The following is a 26,081-nucleotide window of genomic DNA, read 5'->3' as shown; positions in this document are numbered from 1 at the left end:
GGTCCCCTGTGCAAACTTTCCAATCTGGACGCAGTGGGAGACTGTATCAGGTGTTCTATGTTTGACCCGACCGCTTTCTTCAGGTGGACTCAATCACCAGCATGCTGAGAGGAGCGGGGGTGGCGCGGGCATTCGAGCAGACAAAGTGCTTCACGCCTGCAAGAGGGCTGCAAGGTAAAACCACCAGAAAAATGCAAGCGTGTACTTTTTTTTTTTTTCAGTCATTACTGGATCACCTTTTGATTTTGGAGCTTTTGTTCCATTGTGCACTCGCGGCCACCTTTTTCTCTGTCAATTTCTACATTTTTAACTGCGCTGTCCGCAGTTCTTGGGAGAGTTACCCCCTGATGTGGGTCTGAGAGGAGGAAGATGGTATAAAAGGCTCTCAGGGCCAGTATTGACTTAAAACAGAGCAGGAGATGGATACACAGCGGCTGTGACTTCCTGTTGTGTACTGTGATGCTAGGCAGACACATGGGAGCAAGTGTTATAGCTGGATTATAAACATTTAGAAAACATATCAATTTTAAACATTTTCTCTCCATTCATTTCCATTTCCGTCTGTAGTGTGAAGATGGCGCTGCTTCCATTGCAAAACTATTTAGACCTCTTGGAGTTTTCCAGATTTTGTAACATTACCATCCGAAGCCTTCATAACATGAATATAAAGTTATGTATAAGTTTTATGTAGAGATAGCAGAGAAGCGGGTTGTAAATAAAAGTTCAGTTTTAAAATAATAAAATATTTTGTATTGGTCTAACGCACGTTGAGATTTGTGGTTGTAACGTGACAAAATGCTGAAAAGTTCAATTAGTTTGAGTACTTATGTAAGACACTGTAATCGGTAGCTCATTCTGCCACCTGACCCCATTTTAGCCTTAGTGTTTAACCTTGGTGTCTATTGTTAGGTCATATCTCTTACAGGGAAATGTAGGAAATGTGGAAGGAAAGGGCTAAATTTATCCTTATCATTTCCTTCTACAAATACAAACTAGCTGACAGCGTTCTTTCATCATCCCTGAAGCTTTCTGCGGATGGCTCGACCCATTTCTCAGATAAACCACCAAAAGAAAGTGTGTGTGTGTGTGTGTGTGTGTGTGTGTGCGTGTGTGTGTGCGGGTGTGTGTGTGTGCGTGTGTGTAGTGCAAGCTTGCTTCCCAGTGAGTCATTTTTCTTCAAAAAGCAACAAAAGACCATCTTGTCTTGCATTTGTCTCTATTCCACTGTGCAAAACTCACTTGCAACTAAGTCTTTGTGTCCTCGCGTGTCCCTTAATGCACAGCGGTGAGTACTTTATGCAAAAGAGCAGATTACCTACTTATTTTGTACGTTTCGGATAATTCAAGCCTCCAGACACCCTGGCCAATACGGTGCACCAGCTTCCCTCTCATCTCCAGCTCTCCTCAAGTGAGCGCAGATATACTTAAACACAACATAGAGCTGTTTGTGTTCGCTTGCCTCCAGGAGGCACATGAGGGCTTGATCACCGCTGATCCATCTCGGCTTTAGTAATGCCTGTGGTTGATAATACAGCAAATATGATTATCTAAGAAGTGCAGAATTCCTGCATCCAAACTCACACTTTTTTCACTTGTTTGTAAGATCTTGGTGTTTTCTTCTTATGTAAACTTTATTGTTGGTCTCTTATGTAAATCTAAAGGTTTTTCCACTCATGTACTCATTAAAAAGTGGTTGGAAAAAGTTGCTTGTACCAGATACAAGTACAATGTTAAAGCCACAAACTTTGTGACCACCCTGAGAGGAAAATGAGCAATTTATTTGTTTATATAGTGAGGTTTGGATTATTTTAAGATTTTGTCAGCTGAAGCAAAAACTGCTAAAAAGTCACACGTATTTATCGACTTGTCGCCAAGTTTTAAAGTGTTTATGCTCTTTTGACGTCCACATTTTGTCACATCACAGCTGTAAACTTCAGTAGTTTTTATTTGGGTTTCATGTGACAGACCAACGCAATTTAATCTTTAATTAAAAAGTGAAAAGAAGATGATATATGGTTTTAAAATCTGTTTGTATTCAATCTCATTGACACCCTTTCAAAATCCCCACCATCTGAAAGTGAAAAGGTCATGACACCACTACAAACCTAAGACACTGCTGTCCAACTAAATTGACAGGTTTGACAAATACATTGCTAATCGAAGCAGGAGCCAGGTGGTCCTTGGTAACTCTGGAGGAGCTGCAGAAATTCACAGCTCAGGGGGAAGAGTCTGTTGACCAGACAACTGTTTGTCATGGACTCCACTGATTTGGGCTTTATGGAAGTGTGGGAAGAAAAAAAGCATTGTGAAAACAAAGCTACTAGGGGTGCAGTTTGCAGCTCACCAGACATGTAGGAGACACTCAGACTTATTCAAAAATGTCCTCTGGCCAGATGAGGCTAAAGTTTTACTAGAAGCAAAATACTATGAGTGCTAGAAAAGTATCCCTGTACAATACCCTAATGCAACTTTTACAATCTGTTTTATGTCTTTTACAAGAGCCGTTTCTGCTCCTACTAAACGAAATTTGTCTAGAACCACAAAGTCTCTCTTCGGAAAAAGATAAAATTACACTTTGAATGTGGCAATACTTTATGAATTTAACTTGTGTGGGAAGACTTAAACGGCCGTCTGTCTGTTTTATCTTCTACCTGCTCCTTTTCGAACAAATTGTGTATAATTGCATGTTAATTGACATAACTATTTGTCTTACAATTTTTTTTTTCCTGTTTTGACATTTTATTATCTGTCCGGAATAAATAAATTGTTAAGGCTGATGAGGAGAAGGTGAATGGAGCTCAACTCAGGACAAACCTGGAAGAACCCAGTACAGGCTGCTACAGCCTTGAGATTTTCCAACAGAACAACCATAAATATGCAACCAAAGCTAAAGTATAATGGCTTAGATCAAATCATACTCATGTGAAAATTGAGATATAAATCTAAGTATCTGGCAAAAAACCCCTCATCTGATCCAGCATCCCTTCCTGAGACTCTTTGCTTAATAATCTCTTTGCTTATTATATTGGTTTTTCACACTTGGTTTATTCTGAGGAAGTTGTTTTAATTTTGCCTTGCTTTTCCTGGCTTTTCAGTAAGGCTTAGAAGTTATTTCTATTTAAAATGTCCCTTAGAGCTGATAAACATTGGGGGGGGGGGGGGGAATCCACATTGAGTTGGGTCAGTATAATTATTTATGTTTGTTTTCCAACAGAATTCCTGCAGGAGATGGAGCCCAGGGTGAACTGCGCCAAAAAGCTGCGCCTCCACATCAAGCAGGACCCATGGAACCTTCCCAACAGCGTTCAGGGGCTCACACAAATCATTTCTAAATATGTAGAAGGTCAGTGTTCACCTGAGATGCTCCAAAATGCATGGCACATGCACAAAGCCAATTATAAATCCACAACGTTTAAGCCACGAAAGCACGCAGTCACACACTGTGTTTAAAAGACAAAATAATAATAATAAAAATAATCTGGCTTTAAATAAAATGTTTTTCGAATTGGCCTATTCTTCAATGCCCCCCCCCTCCCACTTGTTTATTAATTGAAATAACAGACTATTTCACTTAGTAATGGCTCTGTTACTTTAAAATGTAAACCTATAACCATCCTGGGACTCATAAATTAGAACCGCTGAGCTGAATCTGAAAACTCGCCGAGAATTGCAAAGGATATTTTTTATTGCCAGAGGAGTGTGTGGTTTTGTTTTTGTTGATTCCCGGACTGAACACACGCACGCACACACACACACACACACTAAAGTGGTACGAGCCCACAGTGGGAACTGTACCAAGCACCAACAGTCTGCCACTCGACACTCCTGGGAAAGGTGAGCTGGTGGTCACAACCGAGGAAATACAGAAAGACAGAGTTATTATTAATGCATCTCACAAGGCTCGTGTTTTCATCAATGTGGCTTCCTGCTTTGTAGCACAAGGCCATGACTACAAACAAATCTAGATTTAAACTGTTATATTTTTTCCTCCCTGTCTTCTGGTTTTCTATATGTAAAATAAACCAGTAGTTGAGCAGGAATAATGTAAACCATTTAAATTTCTCTGAAGTACTCACTGGTTTTCTTGCGTTTCTTGTTTTCAGAGGTGAAGACACGACTGCTCTTGGTTCTACTGCAGTATACAGGTTTGTTCTGCCATCATTGTTAAAACTGAGCACAGTGTTATGTGCATTTTAAATCATTTGCTAGTTTAGCTTGATTTGGCTTCGACTTGTCATGTATGGAGGTTACTTTCAAATGATTTGTTTCAAGTTGGTTCCATCTATAAAACTGTCTGCAATGCGAATGTTATAGAATATCCTCAGGTTAGAACAGGCATCACCAACCTTTTCAGTCTGAAGAACCATGTTTCCCCTCGCCCTTAAAACTTTAAACATTTTCTGTGTGTTAATTAGGTAATTCGTCTTTAGGATATCTTCCAGCTATTGTTTCTAATTTTTAAAAAAATGAAGAGTTTTGCATTATTATGAGCCAGTTAAACTTAACATTTACTAATAGATTATCATAACAGAACACCAAATTAATCGTTTTGTTTATTTTAATTTAATGTTGTTTTATCTCATCATTGATATTTGCTCATTCGGTTCATCAGAATTACTATGTTTGCTTCTGGTATCCTATTGATCCCAGTGTTGCATTGTGTAAGTGCTGCAATAACCAACTTCCAATACTGGTAAGATTAAAACCTTAGATTCTACTTGGCTCTCATTAAGGGGACAGCAGGCATTAAAACGTTTAGTAGTGAATAAACTTGCTAATAAAACTCCTGTGCTTCCTTCCATGAGAACTTTGACAAACTGCAATCGAGCTCCTTGGCAAATTGTGTTTGAAAGTTTTCATCTTCCGCGCAACATAATTAAATAATATCTCAGGGACTACTGGGCAATTTGTTTCGTTTAGTGTTAACTTTTTATCGCTCGGAAAATATTGCAGCTGATTATTTCCCACATGAATAAACAAAACATTTGTTTTCAGTTTTCTCCAGAAAGAATTTCCAGTAGAATAAGAATATTTGTTGACCTCAGGGTGTTCAGGATGCGGTTTCAGCATCCTCATCTCAGTCAGTTGTTGGCCCAGTCACGTAGTACTTCCATTTTAAATCTGTTGGTTTTGTTTTTTTGTTTACCTCCTCCCTCGCTACAGCTGAGGCCTTTTCTCTGTTTCCTTTTCATGATTTACTTCCTTGTGTTGTTTCCCCTTTCTCTCAAGACTCTGAGATCCAGTTGCGACGAGATGTGGTGTTTTGTCAGTCTTTAGTTGCAGTGGTGTGCGCATTCTCAGAGCACCTGTTGGCTGTACTGAACCAGGTGGGTCACACTGAAAGTACATCCTGCATTATAAAAAGCATTTGCGTTTTTCTTATAATATTGTTTGATGTTTGTTTACTAGTTCCATACTGTAGGAGTAGAACTGGATCAGGACTTTCCAGATCCTCAGGAACTCCAGGAAGCCCAGGAGGCGAGCCGACGGTGGCTGGAGCAGATCGCCAGCGCTGGCCTGCTGTTTCACTTCCAGTCCCTCCTGTCTCCCAATCTGGTAAGCAGCCAGGAACAGTCGGATTGTAGGCAATAACGGACTTACGTTAATTGAAAACATTGCACCTCTCCTAATCCTTTACTTGCATTAGATGAGTCATGTACCAGTTTGGGCATATCCTCTTGGTTAATTATCCACATCCTCCTGGAACTGGATTGCGTGCAAAATCTCAGACGACAAGAACTGTGGTTATGTGGCGTTTCCTGGTTATTTATTACATTTCAGCCAGGATTTCTGTTATGCTTTGTGGATAACGATGATCGACCAAATAAGACTGGAATTTCATTTTATGTTTGAAATTTTAAACAGTCTTCCTCATTAGTCATAACACCCCAAGATACAGACACAACCACGAGCACGAGAAAAGGGAATTGAAGGTATTTTACGATGCATCCACATCAGTTCCTGCTGTCAATCTTAGTAAGCCTTACTGCTTTCCGAAGGATTTCTTAGACTTTGGTCATGTTGAGAGGTTCAGCGTCAGTGGCACATCTTTCCTCAAGCAGCCTTGAATCAAACAATAAGGCCGTTATCTGGACTCTGTAGAACTTTATTGAATGTTGAGGATTTAGTTCAGCCTAGTGTGCTTGTGGTGTTGACAGGGGGAAATCTAAAAGGGCAAGACGTCACTGTCCTCGCCTGTCACTTTGAGTGGATGTAGATTTGAAATTCTCGAAAGTTAAAAGAAATTGTCTGATATACATTGATATGAAGTGATCAAAGACGGTGACATCCAGTTTAAACCAAGCATGTACACCAAAACAAAGCATGACTTGGCAGGTCGGTGGTTACGCTTCTGTCTTCATATGAGAAATGTGCCTGTAGATAACGACCCCTAATCCTCCTCCACTGCTGGCCAATTCAGCTCTCTGGACGGGGTCGATAGGGACAGGAAGAACAACAGAAGGGAGAAGGGAAGGCTAACAGAGACTTATAATCAGAAATATATAAGCGCCTGCTGCTGTAGCCGTAAGAAGATGTGTGCTTCCTTTTGCCTGATGAGGAGACGCTGAGGAGGAAACACATCCTCCCACTCGTTGGGTCATGTAAACAAATTCAAACAAGCTAAAGCAAAGATGGAGACAGACAGACGTGTGTAAACAGCTATAGTTCCTCCATTAAGCTATACCAAATTCTTTATAGCTGCCTTCAATGAAGACATTCTTGAAATTTTCAAAAGCTTACATAGTCCAGTGCTTATTTGATCACAAAGCCATATTGTGGTTAAAAATAGTAAAACATAGACAACTGGAGGTTAAAAAAAGAGACGTCTTGAAGATTACCTATGGCTGAGAAAACTTATCAAAACATCATAAAAAGAGCACAGAACCTGAGAGATGCATCAGTCCTCAGGAGATAAGCTGCAGTTTACCAAGACGCCAGTGAAGGTTGTTTTGGGAATCACCTTCTTTTGTGTAATAGTGTAGTGTTTAAAAGTTTAATATTTTGTAATAAATTAAACTAAAATAATTGAAACAATGTTTTATCAGAACAAATGTCTGCTGTGTGTATTCAGTAATCATTGACTTATGTGTTGTGGGTCTGGTGGGTCTTTTCGCCTTACAGTGTCAGGACTGATATGTTGAATTCAATGAATAAAATGCTCAATGGACAGGGTGTGCCACTGATGTTCTGTCTGTGTCACAAAGATACTTCTCTTAAGTAGTTTCTTTTTCCAGCTTTCACTTAATTACATTGCCTGCATTTATATATGAGCCTATATTAAATGTCTTACCATGCGATTTGATGAAAGATGTTTTTGAGGAAAGTCCTGTTGCGCAGATCAGCTGGTGAGGTTTGATGAGAGACTACCGTAAAAAGAATAAACTCATGTTCACCGTTTCTTCCTCCTCAGACTGATGAGCAGGCCATGCTGGAGGACACTCAGGTGGCCCTGATTGATCTGGAGAAGGTCACTTTCCACTTCCAACAATTTGAAGGAGAACCATTGGTAGCAAGTATGCAGTCTTTTGGGTTTGACCTCAAGTTACAGGGCTCTCCTCATTTATTGCGGCTTCCTTTTAAGAAGAAACTGTAACTTAATCCTCAATCACAGCAGCATGATCTCATAACTATGATATTTTGGTTGCATTTCGAACAATAATTTTGATTTGAGATGATGCTACTACAATAAAAGATACATTTATTCATCAGCTACCTCTGTTAACCTGTGCCATGTCTCTGCTTTTTGTCTTCCGGCAGATATGCCCATCTCCCACCAGGTGGAGGGCACTCGCCAGGCCCTGAGGGTCTGCTTCTACCTGGAGAGTTACTACTTCGCACATTTGCCGTACAGGCTAAAAAACGGAGGAGGTGTCAAAATCTACCCAGTACTCTTTACGCAGGGTAAAAGGAGTCAGTTTTAGGAAAAAACGACAAAAGGCTTCTTTGCAGAAAATCATGAAAACTGAAAACCTCCTTGTGCGTCTCCTCATGTTTAGCTCTGGAGAGCATGGAGGGTTATTACTACAGAGACAACGTGTCGGTGGAGGAATATCAGGCCCAAATTAACGCTTCCTCGTTGGAGAAGGTCAAGCAGTACAACAAAAGACTCGGGTACAGTATAGCACACACACACACACACACATTAGCAGCGCTTCATGTTGCGTAGTGCAGCAGAGTTTCTTAGATATGATATAAATCAAGATGTCCTTCCTTTCCGATGAGTTTGAGTGTCAGTGCTCAGCAGCAGAACTTGAAGGTGATTGGCTGAGGGGGAGCACGGTTGGGAATGTTGCGATTGGCCGTAAGCACACACACAGCAGGGGCGGCAGTGGCTGGATGAGAACGCACAGCACGCCGCCGGGTTTGCTGCAGTGCCTCTGTGCAGCTGCTGCACTCAGTCACTTTACACCCCATTGCTTTTCGACACACTCGAGACTCCCCGTGATTGGCCAGGTGTGGAAAATGTGATGAAGTAGAAAGACATGTGAAGAAGAACTTTAATTTGTTTAACTTCCTGGGCTGTGTGAGGGGGGGAAATTGCACTCCGAGGCAGAGAGACAAATGTTAGAGAGCTATCTAACTTGTATTAAATGTGACTTCCCTCTTAAGCCTATTTCCCTTAATGAGCACCTAAGAGGATGACCGCTGGTCTTGGGTTTAACATTTGCTGCAGCTTGTGTGGATAATTAAAATTATAAGCACAGTCTCCCTTATAATTGAGCTTTGTCATATTCGGCGCAGTCGGTTTTGGGGGCTTTAAAAGATTTATAGTCCTGGCAGTTGCGTGCTTCATCAGTGCCATCTCAGCATAGCTAAATATTAATTTTCAAGGATTGATTTATTCATAGAGTTTTTTAATTTATTTGTAATGGTTAGAAGTGAGAGCCGCATTTCCCAGAGCACAGTTTTGGAAAGCAAATAAAGCGAGGAGACTGAATATTTTATTGATTGTTTTTAACAGCAGTTTTGTCTTTTTAAACAATTCTTGTCTTTTCTTGGTTCTAGTGGACTCATTTTGTCAGAGAATGTTTGCATTTTCTTGACAAAAATCGTCCCTAAAGCTGGTATGAATCTGTGTTCTGTGACAGGAGGCTCACTTGTATACCCCAAAATTACAAAAATATGAAATGGTCAAAGCCAAGATCTCTGTGGGAGCGACTTGAAGGAACAACCAACACACCCTGAAAGTGATTTTTCTTGTGAAATTGCTCGTTGTACCTTTAGTGTTTCCTCCAACTTCATTGCTAAAATTGAGCCTCCTTTCTGTGGTATCAACTTTCACACTGAAGATTATTGCAGTTAGTACAGCTTGGTAACGCTTAGTATGGTGCATTCACAATTTATACAGTTGGATTTTTGAGTTTCTTATTGACTGGTCACCGCTCATGGCCAGTCAAGCTTAAAGTTGACCTGTTCTGGAAGCAACCGTTTTCTCAGCTCGTGTTAAGCTTTATAGAGCAATATATATATATATATTGCTCTACTTCTTGTACTGCTGCTTTCTGTATAATTTCACCTGCACTGACAAAAAATTTTTTATTGAGTTGACAGCCAAGGCCCCAGCAGTAACACACAGTGAATGTGTCTAAGAAGACACAGGCAAGTGTTGTGGGTGAGCCTAAAGGCTGCTAGGTAAGGAGGCAGTCAAGCTGTGTGACACAGTATAGTTAGTTTCAGCTGAATCTGCCGAAGCTCACAGTTTGAGTTGTTCGTTTACTCTGGGCTCTCCAAACTCTTTCAGATTACACTCGTTGCAAATGTTTTACAGTAGGAGGATTTTACGCACTGAGCAAAAGACTTGATTTCAGCGCTAACGCTAAATCCTAATGAAACATCAAGTCATCACTTGGTTTAGACAAATAGAAACTATCTGGTCTAAAAGTGCTCCAACGTTAGAGTTAAAAATCATAAAGTCCACGAAAAGGACCATGCAAAAATAAAGTTAGTGCCAATTGATTCAGCAAGCTTTTTTTTGTTTTTTGCTTGTGATATTGCAAGTAATAAGATGTCAAAATGTGTGAGGATATAATTTGTACTTTTGCTTGAGATCCAAAACTTGGGAGGAAAGTGTTAAATATAGCAAGATATTATTTGTAATGTAGGCTGGAAACATACTTTTTATCTAAAAGGTTATTAGATACTGAAAGTGAAGGACACGCTGTGCACTGTTTTCTTGGTGTCACCAGAGACAAATGACGTTTTTTTTATTTTATTTTTTTTTAAGTAAATTGGCCATTTGTTCAACATGAATCAAATTTCCAAACTGAACTTCTCACTCATTCAGCAGCAGCTCCTCTGTGACAGAGTTGGTACGTAATAGAGACTGTGAGAGGATACATTTCTAACTCATTTACAAAACAGTAAAACATTGATCAAAACACAAACACATTTCTTGGATTAATATATCATTTGTCAAAATTATGTCAGGTAGTTCTAAATCTATCAGATTTAGTCTACAAATCATGAACTGTTTACACGTGGTTTTTAATGCATTTTCATTTAAAATCTTCATCCGTTCTATAAGCACACCCTCCTTTTTCTAAGCAAAGAAATGTGTAAGGGTTTCCTGGTGTGGTTGTAGACCAAAAGAGTCCAAAGGCCCATTTAGTAAATTGGAATAGCATCAAAAAGTTTATTTATTTCAGTAACTCAGTACACTTAGTCAAAGACATTACATAGACTAATTACACACAGACTAATGTTTTCAGGGCTTGTTAATTATGATGAAACAGAACTTCTCAACATTTATTCAACACAAAACTGTGGGCTTAAGGAAAAGTATGTTTGATGTCTTCTTAAAAGTTACTACTTTTAGTTTTAATCGGACAAACAGTCTCATGGGAATTCATATCCTAATTTATTGAACATGACCGTATATTTATAAAGTTTGAGGAGGAGCATATAAATACAATTTTTGCAAAACTCTTTGCTGCAATTGCAGCTTCAGAGACTGAATTCATTTCATGATTTGTAGACTATTTCACTTTAACTCTGGCAGTATGTTTAAAAAACAGGAAAGCTTTGTATATTGTTACACTTCACAGTTATGCAAATTGTGTAGTGTTGGACTATCATGAAACATAAAATATTAAATTTGGTGAAAACGTTTAAGTTGAGTGAATACCTTTCCTAGACAATTATATTTTTGTGGGTTATTTCCAGTATTCAGGTTTTTTAAAATTACATTTCACATGCAGAGTTGCACTTGCTAATGTCTAAACTATATTTTTAGTTTTGCATCTGTTGTTCTGGTGACATAAGTGATGCCACAAGGAATTCATGGAAAACCAACAGGCAAGATGTTGTGCTCCCACCCCGAAAGTATATTTGTTTAAATGTGGTAGAATCAATATGCTCCCTTGGTTTCCAGCAATTAGTGGTTTCTCTGTATGTAACATCACCAGTAGTTTTTTTGTTTTTTTTTTGCCAGCCCCCATTCGTCTTACAGCTGACCGCAGACCAGGCCGTGATCTCACTTCACTCTCCGACCTCAGGCACCTCGTTATCGTTTGAGCCGAGCCACTGCAGTGTTGGGCTAAACCGACACTCTGGGTCAGCGCCAGAAGGCGTCTGACAGACAGATGCATCGCTGAACTGAATGCACTGCAGGGCAATGTTTAAGGTTTTCATGCTGCCGTACCAAATGCCGTCATGCCTCAGATTCACATGTGCATTTCAGACCCTTGAAGGACAGTTATTTAGAAGCAGAGTTGAAAGTTTTATTTAAGCGGAGTAAATAAGACGGAGCTACTAATATAAAGCAGCATTTTTCTAAAATCTACTTGGACCGGAATCTGTTGTCATCTGGAGTACAGCATTTTTCTCAACGTCCCTTCAGAGTGGCATGGGAAATCTAAAACACTAAAGCATAGCTGTATGCATGTTCTGTCTTTTGGAATAATTGAGGATATCTCAGTTGAAAGATGGGGATCATGGAGGGTTTGCAGGCAAAATGGAAAAAACTGGACTGTCTTTGAATGCTTTAGTCAGAGAGGGAGGAGGTGGATATCTGCAGGCTTGTTATTTCATCACATTTTTCTTTTATTGACGGGACTTTTCAGGAGGGCATTTGGTTTTCACCTAACATGCTCCCTTGTTATCGATTTTAGGACAGGAAAGAAGATGAAGATCACTGCGTATTGTGTATCGGTGAACTGAAAATGCAGTGTAATAATGGCTGTAAACAAGCAAGTGTTGCCTGACACATAGTGCCGCTCTACAGAAAACCTAAAGCCGGCCCTGCAGCCACAACTCAATACACTGTTGATTATCGGGATAAAATATGTTTCAGTGGATGTCTTGGCTAGTTTGAAGCCCCTTTCCTTCCCCCCAATATGTATTAAATAGAAAAATAAAACCCTGAAATATATTGAATAATAAAATACAACACAGCCTGATAAATGTGTGTAATGATGGGATGGTGGCTGAAAGATGAGCAATAAACTTGGAGCTCTGTCCAGGTGGTAATATATATTATTATTACTACAGGCTGTTTAATTTTATGCTGCGTTCTCTTTCCCACAGCACAACACAGCCCGCAAGTCATTTGTGTTCAGTCTTCGCATGCACTGCTGTGTTGTATTTTACAATTAAGTACTTGGATTCTAATTGCAGGTTAGACTTGTTTCTGTTGATATTCCTGTTAGTGAAATGCAAGGGTACATTTCCCTCTTTCAAATTCCTTCAGTTTTTTTGGAGGTTTATTTCACATGTTTTTTTTTATCTTGAACTTATTTCTTAAGGGAATCGCCTGTGAATCAGCCTGGCTCTATGTGGAAATATAATTTTTCTCTAAACCTAATAACTGTTTGTGCCATCCTTGTTCGGCGTTGACTGCCATCAGGTCTTTCAGATAAGTGATGAACACATTGCCGTAGAGGACTTTTGGCTCAGTCCTTTTAAAAATGCACGACTAGTAGTAGCAGCTGAGTAAACATAATATTTCTATTTCCATCTAAGTCTTTACAACATACCCATTCAGACACTACTTTGTAAAAAAAATAAATAAATAAACCAACGGACCTGGGCACCCAACTCAAAAGTCTTCTTAAAATGTTGCGGAGCCGAACTTAAAATTTGTAGTTCTGCCGTATAGCTGCGTTCATCCTGAACCATTACTACAAATGAGCAAAACTAGTGCCGTTTTTTTTTCTCTTCCCTGGAGCAACACTGCAGTAAAAAACTGATGTCTGCTGTTAAATTTTAAACATTTTATAAGAGTTATTCCCAGGAATAAAAAAATAAAAAATAAAAAATCAGGTTTGTTGAACTTCAACTGGAACCTTAGTTTTGTTCTCTTTTAAAACACTGTAAAAAAAAAAAAATTATGTGTTTGAACAAACACACACCAGATGGTTTATTTAATATTTACTGGAACTGATAAAATGTGTCTTACTAAATGTCTTGTCTTTGACAAAACAAAATGGAGCTGTTATAAACAGTTTTCCTCCCTGTTGAAAAGGCGGGAGTCTTTGGCTGGCAAAGAGTGTCCCAGTTTACTTACATTCACAGGAAGGTGGTGAGGCTTTGTTCTGCTTCAGCTAGTCTGCACTGAACCTCTGTTTATAAAGCCTGGAGGGCTGAGCCGCTTCCATTTATCACTTAGTTTTAAATCTATCGCTGCTTGGTTATAATGATTAAAGCTCTGTACTTTGTTATACTTTGCACTCTAATGAAAGACCTAGATTCGTCTGATTAGAAAACCCCTCTGAGACGGACAAGCAAGGTAATCTAAAGCGTTTTACAGGAATATTAAGCAAATGACATAAAGAAAATGTCATTTAAAACAAGACATAGATTTAAAAAAAAAAATAGAGACACAATTCTGCCTCAGATTTAAATGTAAAATATGTTTAAATGCACATCTGGAAGCAAATAGAGCTGAGACATCATAAAATCATGTTTGACCTTTACAGGAAAGCTGCAGTAAACAGTAATGTTTTCAGCCCGTTTTGTGGAGGGCATTTCAGTCCTAACTTAAACAACATTTTTCCAAATTGAGGAGTAAAAATCTAGATGCTGCCTGCTGTTAAGTTCCTCTTCCTGGCAAGACAAATTAAATAGGTTTCCGAATACCTGAGAGATCCAGATAGTTCTTATCTGACAAGAAATACCAACATATATTTAGGCCATTCAGTCCCTTAAAAACCAAAAGCAATGTTTGAAAATCAATCTTTGCGGCCATGACAGTGATTTCTCTCCTGGTGTTGATCAGGATTCTGGGAGTATCATTTAGGATGGGCTACAGCTGCCTGATTGTTTTAATGGACACCAACACAGTAATCCAACTTGCTGAAATTAAAATCATGAATCTGTTGTCCTGTGTGTACTGATTTGATAGTAAACCTGTTCTCTTTGGCAGTTGTTTTAAGATGTAAGACAGTAATTTGATAAGATTCATGACAACACCTAGGTTTCTTCATAGTGGTTTCTGCCTTACGGAGTCTTCTTCAATGCTTATTTACAACTTAGCATTGTTAGGCCATAAAACCAATGATTTCTGTCCTATCTGCACCAAGTTTGTCCCTGTGATATTATAGAAACTAATTTCTCAACCGTAATGGATGGACTGTGGTCAGATGTGGTGACAGAAATATAAAGTTGTGTATCTTCAGCATATGTATGGTAAGAGACGTTGTGATTGGAGCCTTGATGAACTTCATGTCATTTTTGTTTGCTCAGATTTGGAATTGCCAAATGATGCAAAGTATTAGATACATATCTGTCTCATTGTATATACTTTCACAATGCTGTAGGATAAACCAGTATATGCTAGATTTATTTTTTTTTTTCTGAGCTAAAGTTGACCTACACATAGTTATACACACGCCTGCATTAATGAGTTTGCAGCTTTTCCTCCTCCTGGTGTCAGTGCAGCAGCATCACTGTGGGGCGTCTTAAGGCTCCTGGAAGCCCTCATTAGCTCCTAGGTTGCTTTCCCACACACGCCAGGGGATTTGTGTGGGGGAATTTAATAACAGTGAGTGTCATTCATCATGGCCTTGTGAGTGATTTACATGGACTTTTTTTTTTTACACCTCTGTGGGGTCATACATTTACAGAAATATAATAAATTATAGATAATTTAGCCCTTTCCCGGCGTTCAAGTGAAAGTGAAACCACTCAAAAATATGCAAATTTTAAACTGTTTTTATACCTCATTGGATTTTTAGGGATCATTAATTTTTTTTCCCTTCACTTCTTGAGTCAACAGTGTGCTTGGGAATACATCCATTCCCGCGCTACTCCTTTGAACACGTCTGCCTCTTTTCTTCTTTCTGCACAGCAGCTGACTGCGTTTGCCCCTGTGCTTTGAAGGGCCTCCGGTGGCCTATTGTCACAAAGCAAGAAGAAACAAAGTGAATTGAGTTCTCATTTCCCCAATAAAACAAACCAGCTACATGCAGAGCAGGTCATCTTTGGCTTGCAGCCAAAGTCTCCATTAGAGCCTCATGGAAACCCTTTGGCTCTGCTTAAGTGTGTGGTCAGGGATGTTGCAGTTATATTGCTGGATGAGCTACAGGCAGACTTTACCTATGGCTGTCTTGATTTCCACTAAAAGCAAAAATAGAAAAAAGGAGTTGCTCACATAACAGCATCGACCATAACAGCAAGATCAAAAGCAGTTCATGTGTTTTTGTCGCACAGTGGCTTCCCCGTGTTTGCTGTGTTCCTTACATGGTTTGTGGCAAACTGCAAATAGGACTTCATATGGCTTTATTTCATGGATGTTGTTTTTCTTTATGCTCCTTTAATCAAAGCCAGATTTGTGAAGTGCATAACTTAAAGTGTCGACAGATTCTTCAACGTGTGTTGCTGATGTCTGCATCTCCTGCAGAGTTAAGCGTGAAACTCACAACTTCTTTCCTGCTCCTTAACAGTTAAAGTCAGAGGAACAGCAACCTTCTGAAACCAAAAAGACTTTTTTTTTTTGCTCTCCCCCCTACTAAGTGCGTTTGCCTAGAGTGCCAAAGCCTGCGTGACTCTAAAAATAAAATAAAAAACAAAATAAAGCATTTGGACCCTTAGGATTTAATGCATTGGTTTGCCACAAAGCATTGTCTAATATAAGCAAGTATTCTCTGCCTGTGTGCAAGGTTTGATTCTCAACAAATGGGATCTTTTCCTTCTCTTTCTGCCCATTTCCTATCATATTTCTGTAAAACAAAAAGGCCATTACATCTGCATAAAAATTGCAGAAGGCTGAAGATTTCAAAAGTCCAGAACAGCCTAAACGCCAGTACATTTTAAGAACATGTTTAAGACGGATAAGAAAGTTGGTTTAGATTGTGGCTGTTTTTAGACGACACAACAACAAATCAAAACCTTGTTTTGCCTCTTAGTTCTATTTAAAGTGTCTGTTCATATTGTGGCTGTATATTCTACACCTTGACACTTTGTAACCTCCACTCTAATGTGTCTTTTGAGTGATAAGCCCATCTTGAACCAATTACAAGTGCTCTTAGCGGAACCAAAAACCAAGCTCTGCTAGTTGTCGGTTTCTGCAGCACGCTACAAGGTTAATGCATAATTTGGCAGTTAAGGTTTAAATACCTGGAAAGCTGCTCATAAGTGAATGCGTAACATTAATCATCAGCAACTCCGGAGCAGATATGTAGGGATGCTAAGATAAATTAGCTCTCTTCTGGGGATCATGCCTCATTAGTCAAACAAATGATTTTGTAGACTCCTTATTGTGCTGTATTCTTATTTTGTCGACTGCTGGCTAAAAGTATATTTCCAACTTTAAAAGCTTTTTGAAGAAGTATTTTATGTTTATCTGAATTAAGTATAATTTCAAATCACGTGGATCATCGCTGTAAGAGAATCCTGAACTGTCTTTTGAAAGGCAGCTTCACATTGAATGCCTCAATTTCTCTTTGAATCACCACTTTACAGCAGAACCAATGCAGATGAATGAGATCTGCTTCATTTAATCTTGTAAACAGTTTCTGTTTCTCAGTTTCTGTTCCAGTCTCGCCTTTAAAACTCTATCCCCCCCACCCTCCCTTTTTATATATGTGGTTGCACAAATGTGTTACAGAGGCTGCGTCTTATCCTTTACCGCAAGGACTAATGGAGTAGATTGATGATTTTATTACAAAGGCTTTAATGTGGTGTAATAGACCTATATTTAGCACAGTGTCTGAATGCTGAGATCCGATGCAGATACAGACTGCTGAGTTTGCACGAGTAGCAATCAACCTCAGATGGACTCATTGCGGCAGACTGCACAGCATCTGTATGCAGCCACTGGTACAGTGCTGCCTCCAGTGGACGAAGAGGGAAACAGCACAATTTGTTCTGTGCTCCATGAATGAGTGAAGCGATGGCACTTGGATCGACTCCCAGGACAAGAGATGCTTAGTCTGTGTTTCTGCTTTGCCGTGCCCAAGTTACTCTAATGATTGATAGTCAGACGCTGGTCCTCCATAAAAAGCAGCTGGCCTACTTTTTTCCAGTGAGGAGGCTTGTTATACTGATGATCTAATGATGCAGAGAAACACTGACTGAAGATAGTAAACAATATATATATATATATATATATATATATATATATATAAAGCTTGGACTTTGATTTTTAAACAAATTTAACCTCAGTATTCTGTCATATTTTGTGTCTCACTGCTCCACATAAGGGATTTTATCAATTGTAATTAAAAATGCATTCGCTCTCTCTCACTCAGGGCGTTTTTCCTAGATCAGTCCAACATACCGCCCAGCACTGCACCCAAAGCTGCCCTCATAGATAAGGTAATACATAACTTAATTTTGCATTATTGATATAATTTGTATATACAAACATACACTCAAACCCCGAGGATTACATTGTACTTATTGACCTGGGATGATTTGATAATTAAGACAATTTTCCCTTAAAACCTGCCTGGTTTGTGTTTTTCTTTGCTTACGTCTCATCCTCTGGGCTCCTGTTTCTGCCCAGTTAATGCGACCCCTAAACGCTCTGGAGGAGCTCTACCGTCTGATGGAGAGCTTTATAAGCTGCCGCCGCACCGCCGCCTGCCAGTTCACAGCCTGCGGGGCTTCTGGAGTAGGGCTGCTCACCGTCGCGTCGGAGCTCTGCTCGCGTCTGGGAGCCACCCACGTCGTTATGTGCAACAGCGGCGTTCATCGGTGAGTGCACTTTCCATATCTATCAGAGTGGCGCTGTCGCTGAGCCCCTCCTTCTGTTGCCCCACAACCAATTAAAATGCAGAAAGTTGTGTCAGATTCCGGGCTGGTATAAATGTACAAAGTGCATTGGCACAGCCTTCATTTTTGCCATTTTATATTACAGTTTCAAACCTGTTTATGTCTCAACTTGGTGCCCTTCTCTGCACGAGTTAACATCAGGTATTTTTGTTAATTGGGCTCTTTGTTTCTAAAATCAAATTAAGGACTTAAGCAGGCAGAGTGCTTTACACAGGAAGGAGACAGGTCAATTACTTCCCTTCCCGTTGAATTCTATATAAGGTTCACCTGCAGCCGAGGACCCCATTCATCAATGCATAAGGACAGAAATATCCTGATCGTTTGTCACTGCTGATCCCTAGTTGCTGCTTTCATCTTCGTCTCATACTCCTTCCCTCCGCACCGCCCACCAATCTCTCTGATGCCGTCTTTCCTCACCCTGTGACAGTTTCCATATCTGTTTGTCTCTTTCTCACACACCTGTGCATCCATGCATTTTGTGGGCCTGAGTGATGGCATGATTAAGTGCTGCAAAGGGACGCGCCCGCTCGCCTTAGCTCTATTGGAAAGTTTCAATGAGTCCCGCTACTTTATTAACCCACAAGCTGCATATATCACTGTGTGTTTTCTGTGTAAATTACACATGCTTCCCACAACTCACCCCGGCAGGCAGTCAAAGTGCACCATAACATAACAGGTGACAAGTCCCGTAATACTTAGGGTTATTTGTGTACCGGCTTCTTGCGTACAAACAGCTTCGCTGCCTGAGGCTGCGGAGTGAAGAGTGTTGGAGTGAGAATCAAAGCTGGGCCTTTTTATAGAACCAGATTACTACTAATACACAAATGAATCCCACTGCGTTGAGTTTAAATTACATGCAATCAGCGAGCAAACGGCAAACATTTTCAGCAACTGGAAAACCAATAAAACCAAGGCAGTTGATTAGTAGTGTGGAAATAGGTTCACCAATGTGACAGTCATCTCAGGCACCGTTGATTGGATTAGTTGGGCTGATGGATGAGTTTTAATAACAGCAGAAGTGGGATGGGTTGGGGTGGGGTCAACAGTCTCCAATTTGCAACGCGTCTCTCCCATTCAGTTCTCAAATTAAAACAATTTGAGAACTTTGTCTGATAGTTTTTTTTTCTTTCAGACACTTTTTCCAACAGTTATATCTGTTTGGTTAGGTCTCTAGTTGCCTGAAGCAAGTAGTGGTAGTTTTGCTAAGATTGTTTGAATGGTGAACATTTTGTTAACCACAGTCTTGAAGTCTCGTCACAGACACTTTGTAGCGTAATCTGAGACAAAAATACACTTTGATCTAAAACAGTCGTGTCCAAAGAATGTTGCCATGAGTTAGCTGAAATGGAGCAGGAACACATCTAAGGTCTTTGTGGAATGAAGTTGGACACCTCTGATCTACTGTATTACAGAAGAAAAGCGTCTTTAGATGATGTGATGCTGAAACCATCATGTTTCATTGTGGCAGTGCTTTTCCAGCTCTTATTTTGTTTTCCAATCCAACACTCAGTCAAAAAATGTATCTATCTAATTCTTACCTTGCAAGAGCACCTTTATGGACAGGTTTGATACGGGTTTGTAACAAATTGCAAACAGAACTTTTTATGTTTCTTTTCACAAAAGCTTTCTTCTTCTATTCCCTAAACCGCAGAATTGTGCAGTGAACTTAGGTGGACTTTCATTGACTGAACAGTATGTGTGCTGCCCAATGCTTGGGATTCAGTTTTATACCCTAACCCTGCCTTAGCTTTTCTACAACTTTGTCCTTTACCTGTGTTAAGGATGTTCCTTGATGCCGTTTGTTCATTTCTGTTCTGAACAGATTCACTGGTTTTATACCACATTTAGAAGGTATTTGTACTGGATTTATTTTGATGCATCAGACAAAAGGGAACTGAGTAGAATTGTTTATTTCAGACATTTATTTGTAAAAAGAAATCGAAAGTCTTGTATCATTTCATTTACACTTTACAATCATGCACCACTATTTGTTTTTCTTTTATATAAAATTCCAATAAAACACACTAAAGTTAGATTTACACCTATGCTTGTGCTTTTATTCCTTTGTGTTCTTTGCATTTTCTCTATTTTTTCCTTCTTTTTGTCAGTCTCATATATTTCTTTGTATTTAACCGAATGGGGAGTTTGTACTCCACTCTGGGTGTAAATGGGATGTGTTGGAACGACATAAAACAGATGGATATAAATCATCTCCCACTATCTCACCAGCCCTAATGAACCTGGAAATTGTGTAGCTTCACACTCACACACATACGCACGCACGCGTGTGCACACACACACACAGATTTTGAGCATTTCCTTCATCCTGCTCCAGCTGACAAGATATTTAAAGATCCTCTCTGGGTGTCTCCCCCTCCTCTTTGTCAGTTTGCTGAAGCTCGAAATGGGAGCTTGAAATATTTTAGGGTTTGAACTGCAAGAGGACATCTTTCGCACCTCTTTACCATGATATAACTCGGCACATTCTCTAGATGATTGTTGGGTTCATTACTTTTATCGCAGCGTGTCAGGCCTGTCATAAAGTTTTGCGAATGAAATCCGAGGGGACCTTTTAAATCTTGATCTGATTGACTTCACGTAATGACTTCTGCCAGCAATTACTCCCCTGTTTCACATCTGCTTGTTTTTTTGCCCCCTTCTCAGTTAGCACTAAATCCGCCCATGAGCGTAAGAGATAATAAACAAACATCTCAGATTTCTTAATAACTCCATGGTGGTTGTTATTGAATGAAAGGGAACCTTGCAGCGTAGGAGCTTTGGACACTTTAATTTGGAGTGAAAAGACTGGATCAATACGTTAGTGCTTCTTGTTATCAAAGAAAGGTCAGCTGAGCAGCCTTGACACTTGTCACTGACTCTCTAAGGATTTATCCATGTGCTGCATTGTGAGGGTGTGTGCGTGTGCATGTCTGTGTGTGCTAAGGTGAAGAAGAGAAAACTGTGTCTACACACATTGTGGAAAAAAGTACTTGGTGTAAGATGAAATATTTTCAGATGTAATTAACAATCCCTGTTACCTGTACAAATAGTCATAATTTTTTGTCATAAATTATGATATATATATAATAAAATGGAGAACATAGGGGGTAAGTATTAAAACTACAGAGAAAAGGAGATGCCAAAAGATATAATAACCCAAGCAAATAGCCAGCTATGTTTAGAAAGCAATTCAGCTTATTATCAGCTGTTTTACTTATTATTGATTATCTATAAAATAGTTTTTCATTGCAAAGTTGTTTGACTGGAAGCATAAAAAGATAGGTAAAAGTACAGAACTTTGACTTGTGGTGTTTGGAAATGACCAATATTATATTTTGTTATATATATATATATTTTTTTTTTGTAAAACATAATTTAATTTAATGAAGGCATTTCTAAACTGTTGAATGATTGGATGATTTCCAACAGAGGAGTCACAAAGAATAATCACTCTGACTGGAATCACTTAAGAAAGACTTGAAATTAGCAGGCATAATTTTTCCATGAGCACAATAAGTAATTCACTCAACTGCAGTGGCATGTGTGCATACACTATACACAAGACTCCACTGTTGAAGAAAAAGTTTGCTCCAAAAGATTTGGGCAAGCCAAAGAAACCTTGGTAGAATGCCAGTAAATTACAGCAAAGTTTAAATTTACCCATATATTGCTCAATAAATTGCTTGACTTAAATCCAATTGAAGATATATGAAGAAATAAACAGGAGGGCACCCACAGCTCAAATTTGGAGGAAGAATATTAGGCAATTGTTGAGCAATGCATCTTAAAGTTGTCTCAATTTCATTTACCCCCTAATTTGTTTTGATTTGCTTGTTTTTGTGGAATAACATGGTTTTCACCAACGTCTAGTGTGAATTTCATGTCAAAGGCGCCATCACAGACAGATGCACTCTGGAAAAAAAACATCATTGTGTTCCACACTTACTTAATATTTTCTCATCTGTATGACTGAATACAAAATGTGCTCCAGCTAATGAATCACAGAGCCATGTCACTCCTTCCACACACATCACATGCTTATGGGAATCGCTGCCAAAGGAGACGTACTGACTTGTCCTTGGACCCTGCTCCTTTTTGCTGCAATGAGCATCAATCTTGATGAGCCTCTTCAGGTGCGCACAGTAAACCTCTAGTTTCAGTATCCTACCTCCGTTCGTTCTAATAAAACCCCAAACCTCAAATGATCTGAAGCTGCTTGTTTCCTGGCTGTGACTAACCCATGTGAGGAGATGAGCAAACGCCAAGCAGGAGGAGCAAAATGGTAATGACGGCTTGCAAGAAAAGGGACCGAAATGTGCTCATGCAAATGTGATGTTTTTGGAATGAATTTCAACAGAAAATTAACATATTGTGTTCATATCAAGCTCAGACTTAGGCAGGCATTGGATTTTTGGCTTTGTTTGAGTCGATGTCAGTGAAATGTCTTTGTTTGCTGAGAGAGCCTGTTTAGAAAGTGAATCATTATGACTGTTCCCTGTGAACAGAAAACAAACATATTGCAACATTTCAATGTGCAGCTGTCTTTTTCATTCATGTTTTATCACTTTTTGGATAAAAAATTTTATACTGGCTGGAAATTTTGTGTAACTGGACTCGTTGACATTAATTCATAAAGTCTGCCCTTATATTCTTGTCTGACCAACAGCTGCACTCTGAGTGTCACACTGGAGCAGGCCATCCTGTTGGCTCGAAACCATGGCCTTCCCCCTCGATGCATCATGCAGGCCACTGATGTCATGAGGAAGCAGGTAAGATAGTCATTAACATCCTTCAGAAAGAGTATGGGGTACTGTTCAGCTACTTTGGCAAAGACTGTAATGCTTATGGAAAGTTGAGTGGAAGGCAAGAACTTTGGTAGGAAACAGATGCAGAATACATAACTGCAGCCTTTGGAGGCTTGTGAAGTAAAGCTGATTCAAGAGTTCTACAAATATCACAAAATTCATGTTGCTTCAGTGTGAGGTTTTCCCAGTAAGTGGTGATTAGAGGAGTCATGTTAGGAGGACTGAAACTGAATAGAACATCTAATCTGAGAATAATGAACCAAACCAACGCAAGCAAAGCAGAAAAAGTTGAGGGTCACTATTAAAGTAACTTGGATGTTCACACATTGCATCGATCCAGTCATTCATACAAAAGAGATCTCTATGAAATGCATCTTCCGTACAATACATGTATGTACATTTTACCATGTTTGCATTTAAAAATGTCATATTAATGTCTGCCTGTTGAGCTCAAATCATCCAAATTAATAGGTTTAAATGAACAAAAACCACTAAGAAGTTTAATGTAAATAACACATAGTTTTCTACAAGTCTGAGGACCTTCCAGCTTTATTTAAACTAATTCCATATTAACTTGCAAAACATTCGTCCAGCCTTTTGATGAATAAATAAGCCAAATTTTATTTAGCCAGAATCCGTTTTGCCTCAAAGAATATACCTATAAAAGATTGGCAGGTTACGGTCCCTGTCTTTTCCTTTAAAACATGTATCCACTATTACTGCTTTCGTTAAAAAAAAAAAAAAGTAAAGCCAAAGAATGTCAGTCTAAAATAGTTTTATTTAAAAAAAAGTCTCAGGCTTCAATCCTGGAGACTTGTTTGCATGTCTTTTTCAGGTCAAAGATGGAAATTCTCTCTCTTTTTAAGCACATAGAGATTTTCACTCCATAAAGCCTTCAGCCGTGACCAAATCCTGGCCTGCAGCTCAGAGTCTTTTTTTTAAGTTTTGTCTGGATGGTTATGTAGTTGCTTGAAATGGAGTCAAGAAGCTGAGATTTTATAGGACTTAAGACATTTAGATTCTGGTCCTGGAAAATGGGATTTCAACTAGGAGTGCACAACACGTCATTGTGTCATTCTGTCATTCTGTCATTCTGTTTTAAATAAATTGTTGTTTAAAATTTTCAAGACTTTTTAGTTAAAATAGTTAGCCGAGAGATACTAATTCTATTTTAAGTCGGTCTGTGTGTTTGTTTTTGTGCAAATCAAGGTTCAAAAACTGCCAAGACACCAGCTTGGAAGCATTTTCTTTATAAAAATGTTGTCCTCTGTGCCATTATGAAGTAGTTTCCATAGTTTGCCTCAGAGGCAATGGCTATGGTTGTCCATTTTATGATGGTTAAGGTATGCACAAACATACTATAAATTGTCCTTCGGTGCGAGTCTGTGCATGCATGGTTGTTTGTCCTGTGCATCTATGTGATGGGGTGGCGACCTGTTCAGGATGTACCCTGCCTCTCACCATTGACCGCTAGAGATGGGTAGCTGCCCCAGGCGACCCTGCAAGTGTGGATGGATGGGTCCCCACATGTGACTATAGCCAAGAACATGTGTGTAGGTGGAACTGGGGGTGTTTATGTCCTCTATTTTGCTGCTGAGACACTGAGTTATGAAACTAAGTGCATAATTATATATAATCTTTTTTCCTCACTAAACAGTCACACTTACTCTCAAAAGGTTGTCAGCACATCAGATGAGGAAAATCCAATCTCGTTTGACATCTACTGTGTATGAATTGTGGACACTCTGGTTCCATAACAAACCATCTGTCAAAGTAAAATATATCTTCTAACATGTCTTATGGAAAATTGCAGTGTTTCTGTAGTTTAAATATTCAAATTCTAAAAACTGAGAAATATGCAAAAGTGTGGGTATTTTTTTTAATGATTTGGGTGTATGACACTGAAAAGTCACAAAGTAATTTGCAGACACATAATGTACAAAATGAAGAGTATCCTTAACTCCCTACACAAGCAATGTCCTCCTAAAGCAACTCAACTCTTTTGGAGAAAACATCCAATACTGACATTTAGTGTAATCAAAATTACAATCAAAAAAATTACATTTCTTTACTGACCTTTATGGGGAGCTGTGTCCATCAGTTACGGCAGAGGACATCTCTGTCTGGAGGTCTGGGAATGGATGACTGTGATAGGAATCGAATAATTGCTGATGCTATCCTGTTGTCTGGACGTAACTCCGGGCTGACAGTCAGAGTTGTAATTGAGAGGTCAGCTAATGCACTTTTGGCCAGATACTCTCGCTCTACTAAAACTCTGACCTCCCTAAAGGGAGACTTGGAGAGTGTGTGTTTTTCTGCTTATACTCATGCAGCACACATGCAAAGAGGGAGTATCTGCAGGTGGAGGCGTTCTTCTCGTTACTATAAATTGAAAGTTGCTTCCTGCAACTCTGTAGGGATATATCTGCAGACTCTGCACATAGCCAGGAAACTACAGGGACCTTATAAAAAAAGGAGACATGCTCCTGACTGAGTGTAATAAAGCTCAAACAAAACACCACCACACACAGGAACCCTATTAATCTTCAAAATTCTTCATGACTTGTTTTTTTTTTTATCCTCACCAAGCCTTTTTTTCTTTTCCCTGTACTGTTTTGCTTTGATTGTAAGAAAGAACAACTGCACTGCCCACAGCAATCATTTCAAATCTTCAGTGTCCTCATTCACAGCATGACATTTACTTTCTGTCATACAATATTCATAGGATGCTGTTAAGCTTGGAATTTATATACTTTTCCTTGCTGTTCTGACAGTCAAGCCTGTAAGTAAGCAGCCTCACCAGGGAAAAAGCTTCTCACTTAAAAGAAACTAGACTAGTGCTAGTGATGTGCATTAGGCAAAGTGATGTCCATTAAAAGCTGCACTGCAAGCTCAACATGTTCTAACAATCTCTGGTTTTATATCTACTACCACAGATAGTAGCACAGATAGTCGGGTTTTGCTTTGTTGAACAGCAAAAGCCGAAAGGAGCTTGTGCACCGATTAGCAGCTGAACTGGTAAAATATACAAGGGTGTGTAACTTTGTTGAAACTCCCGTTTAT

At 39.3% G+C, this 26,081-nt stretch overlaps 1 protein-coding gene across 3 annotated transcripts in view; it reads left to right on the top strand.

Moving 5' to 3' along the window:
- The window catches only part of prex2 (phosphatidylinositol-3,4,5-trisphosphate-dependent Rac exchange factor 2), a 96,543-nt gene that overhangs the window by 68,117 nt on the left and 2,345 nt on the right, over positions 1-26,081 (top strand). For all 3 annotated transcript variants that reach the window (XM_008396340.2, XM_017301983.1, XM_008396341.2), the window contains 11 exons: positions 84-174; positions 3,215-3,343; positions 4,104-4,145; positions 5,230-5,327; positions 5,410-5,556; positions 7,412-7,514; positions 7,759-7,902; positions 7,998-8,112; positions 17,688-17,754; positions 17,945-18,135; positions 22,880-22,982. In XM_008396340.2, coding sequence (XP_008394562.1) covers positions 84-174; positions 3,215-3,343; positions 4,104-4,145; positions 5,230-5,327; positions 5,410-5,556; positions 7,412-7,514; positions 7,759-7,902; positions 7,998-8,112; positions 17,688-17,754; positions 17,945-18,135; positions 22,880-22,982 — 1,230 coding nt within the window. The remainder of the gene's footprint in view (positions 1-83; positions 175-3,214; positions 3,344-4,103; positions 4,146-5,229; positions 5,328-5,409; positions 5,557-7,411; positions 7,515-7,758; positions 7,903-7,997; positions 8,113-17,687; positions 17,755-17,944; positions 18,136-22,879; positions 22,983-26,081) is intronic.

The sequence above is a fragment of the Poecilia reticulata genome, linkage group LG20 (genome assembly GCF_000633615.1).
Source record: "Poecilia reticulata strain Guanapo linkage group LG20, Guppy_female_1.0+MT, whole genome shotgun sequence".
NCBI classification, from domain to species: Eukaryota; Metazoa; Chordata; class Actinopteri; order Cyprinodontiformes; family Poeciliidae; genus Poecilia; species Poecilia reticulata.
This window is presented reverse-complemented; position numbering and strand designations above follow the sequence as displayed.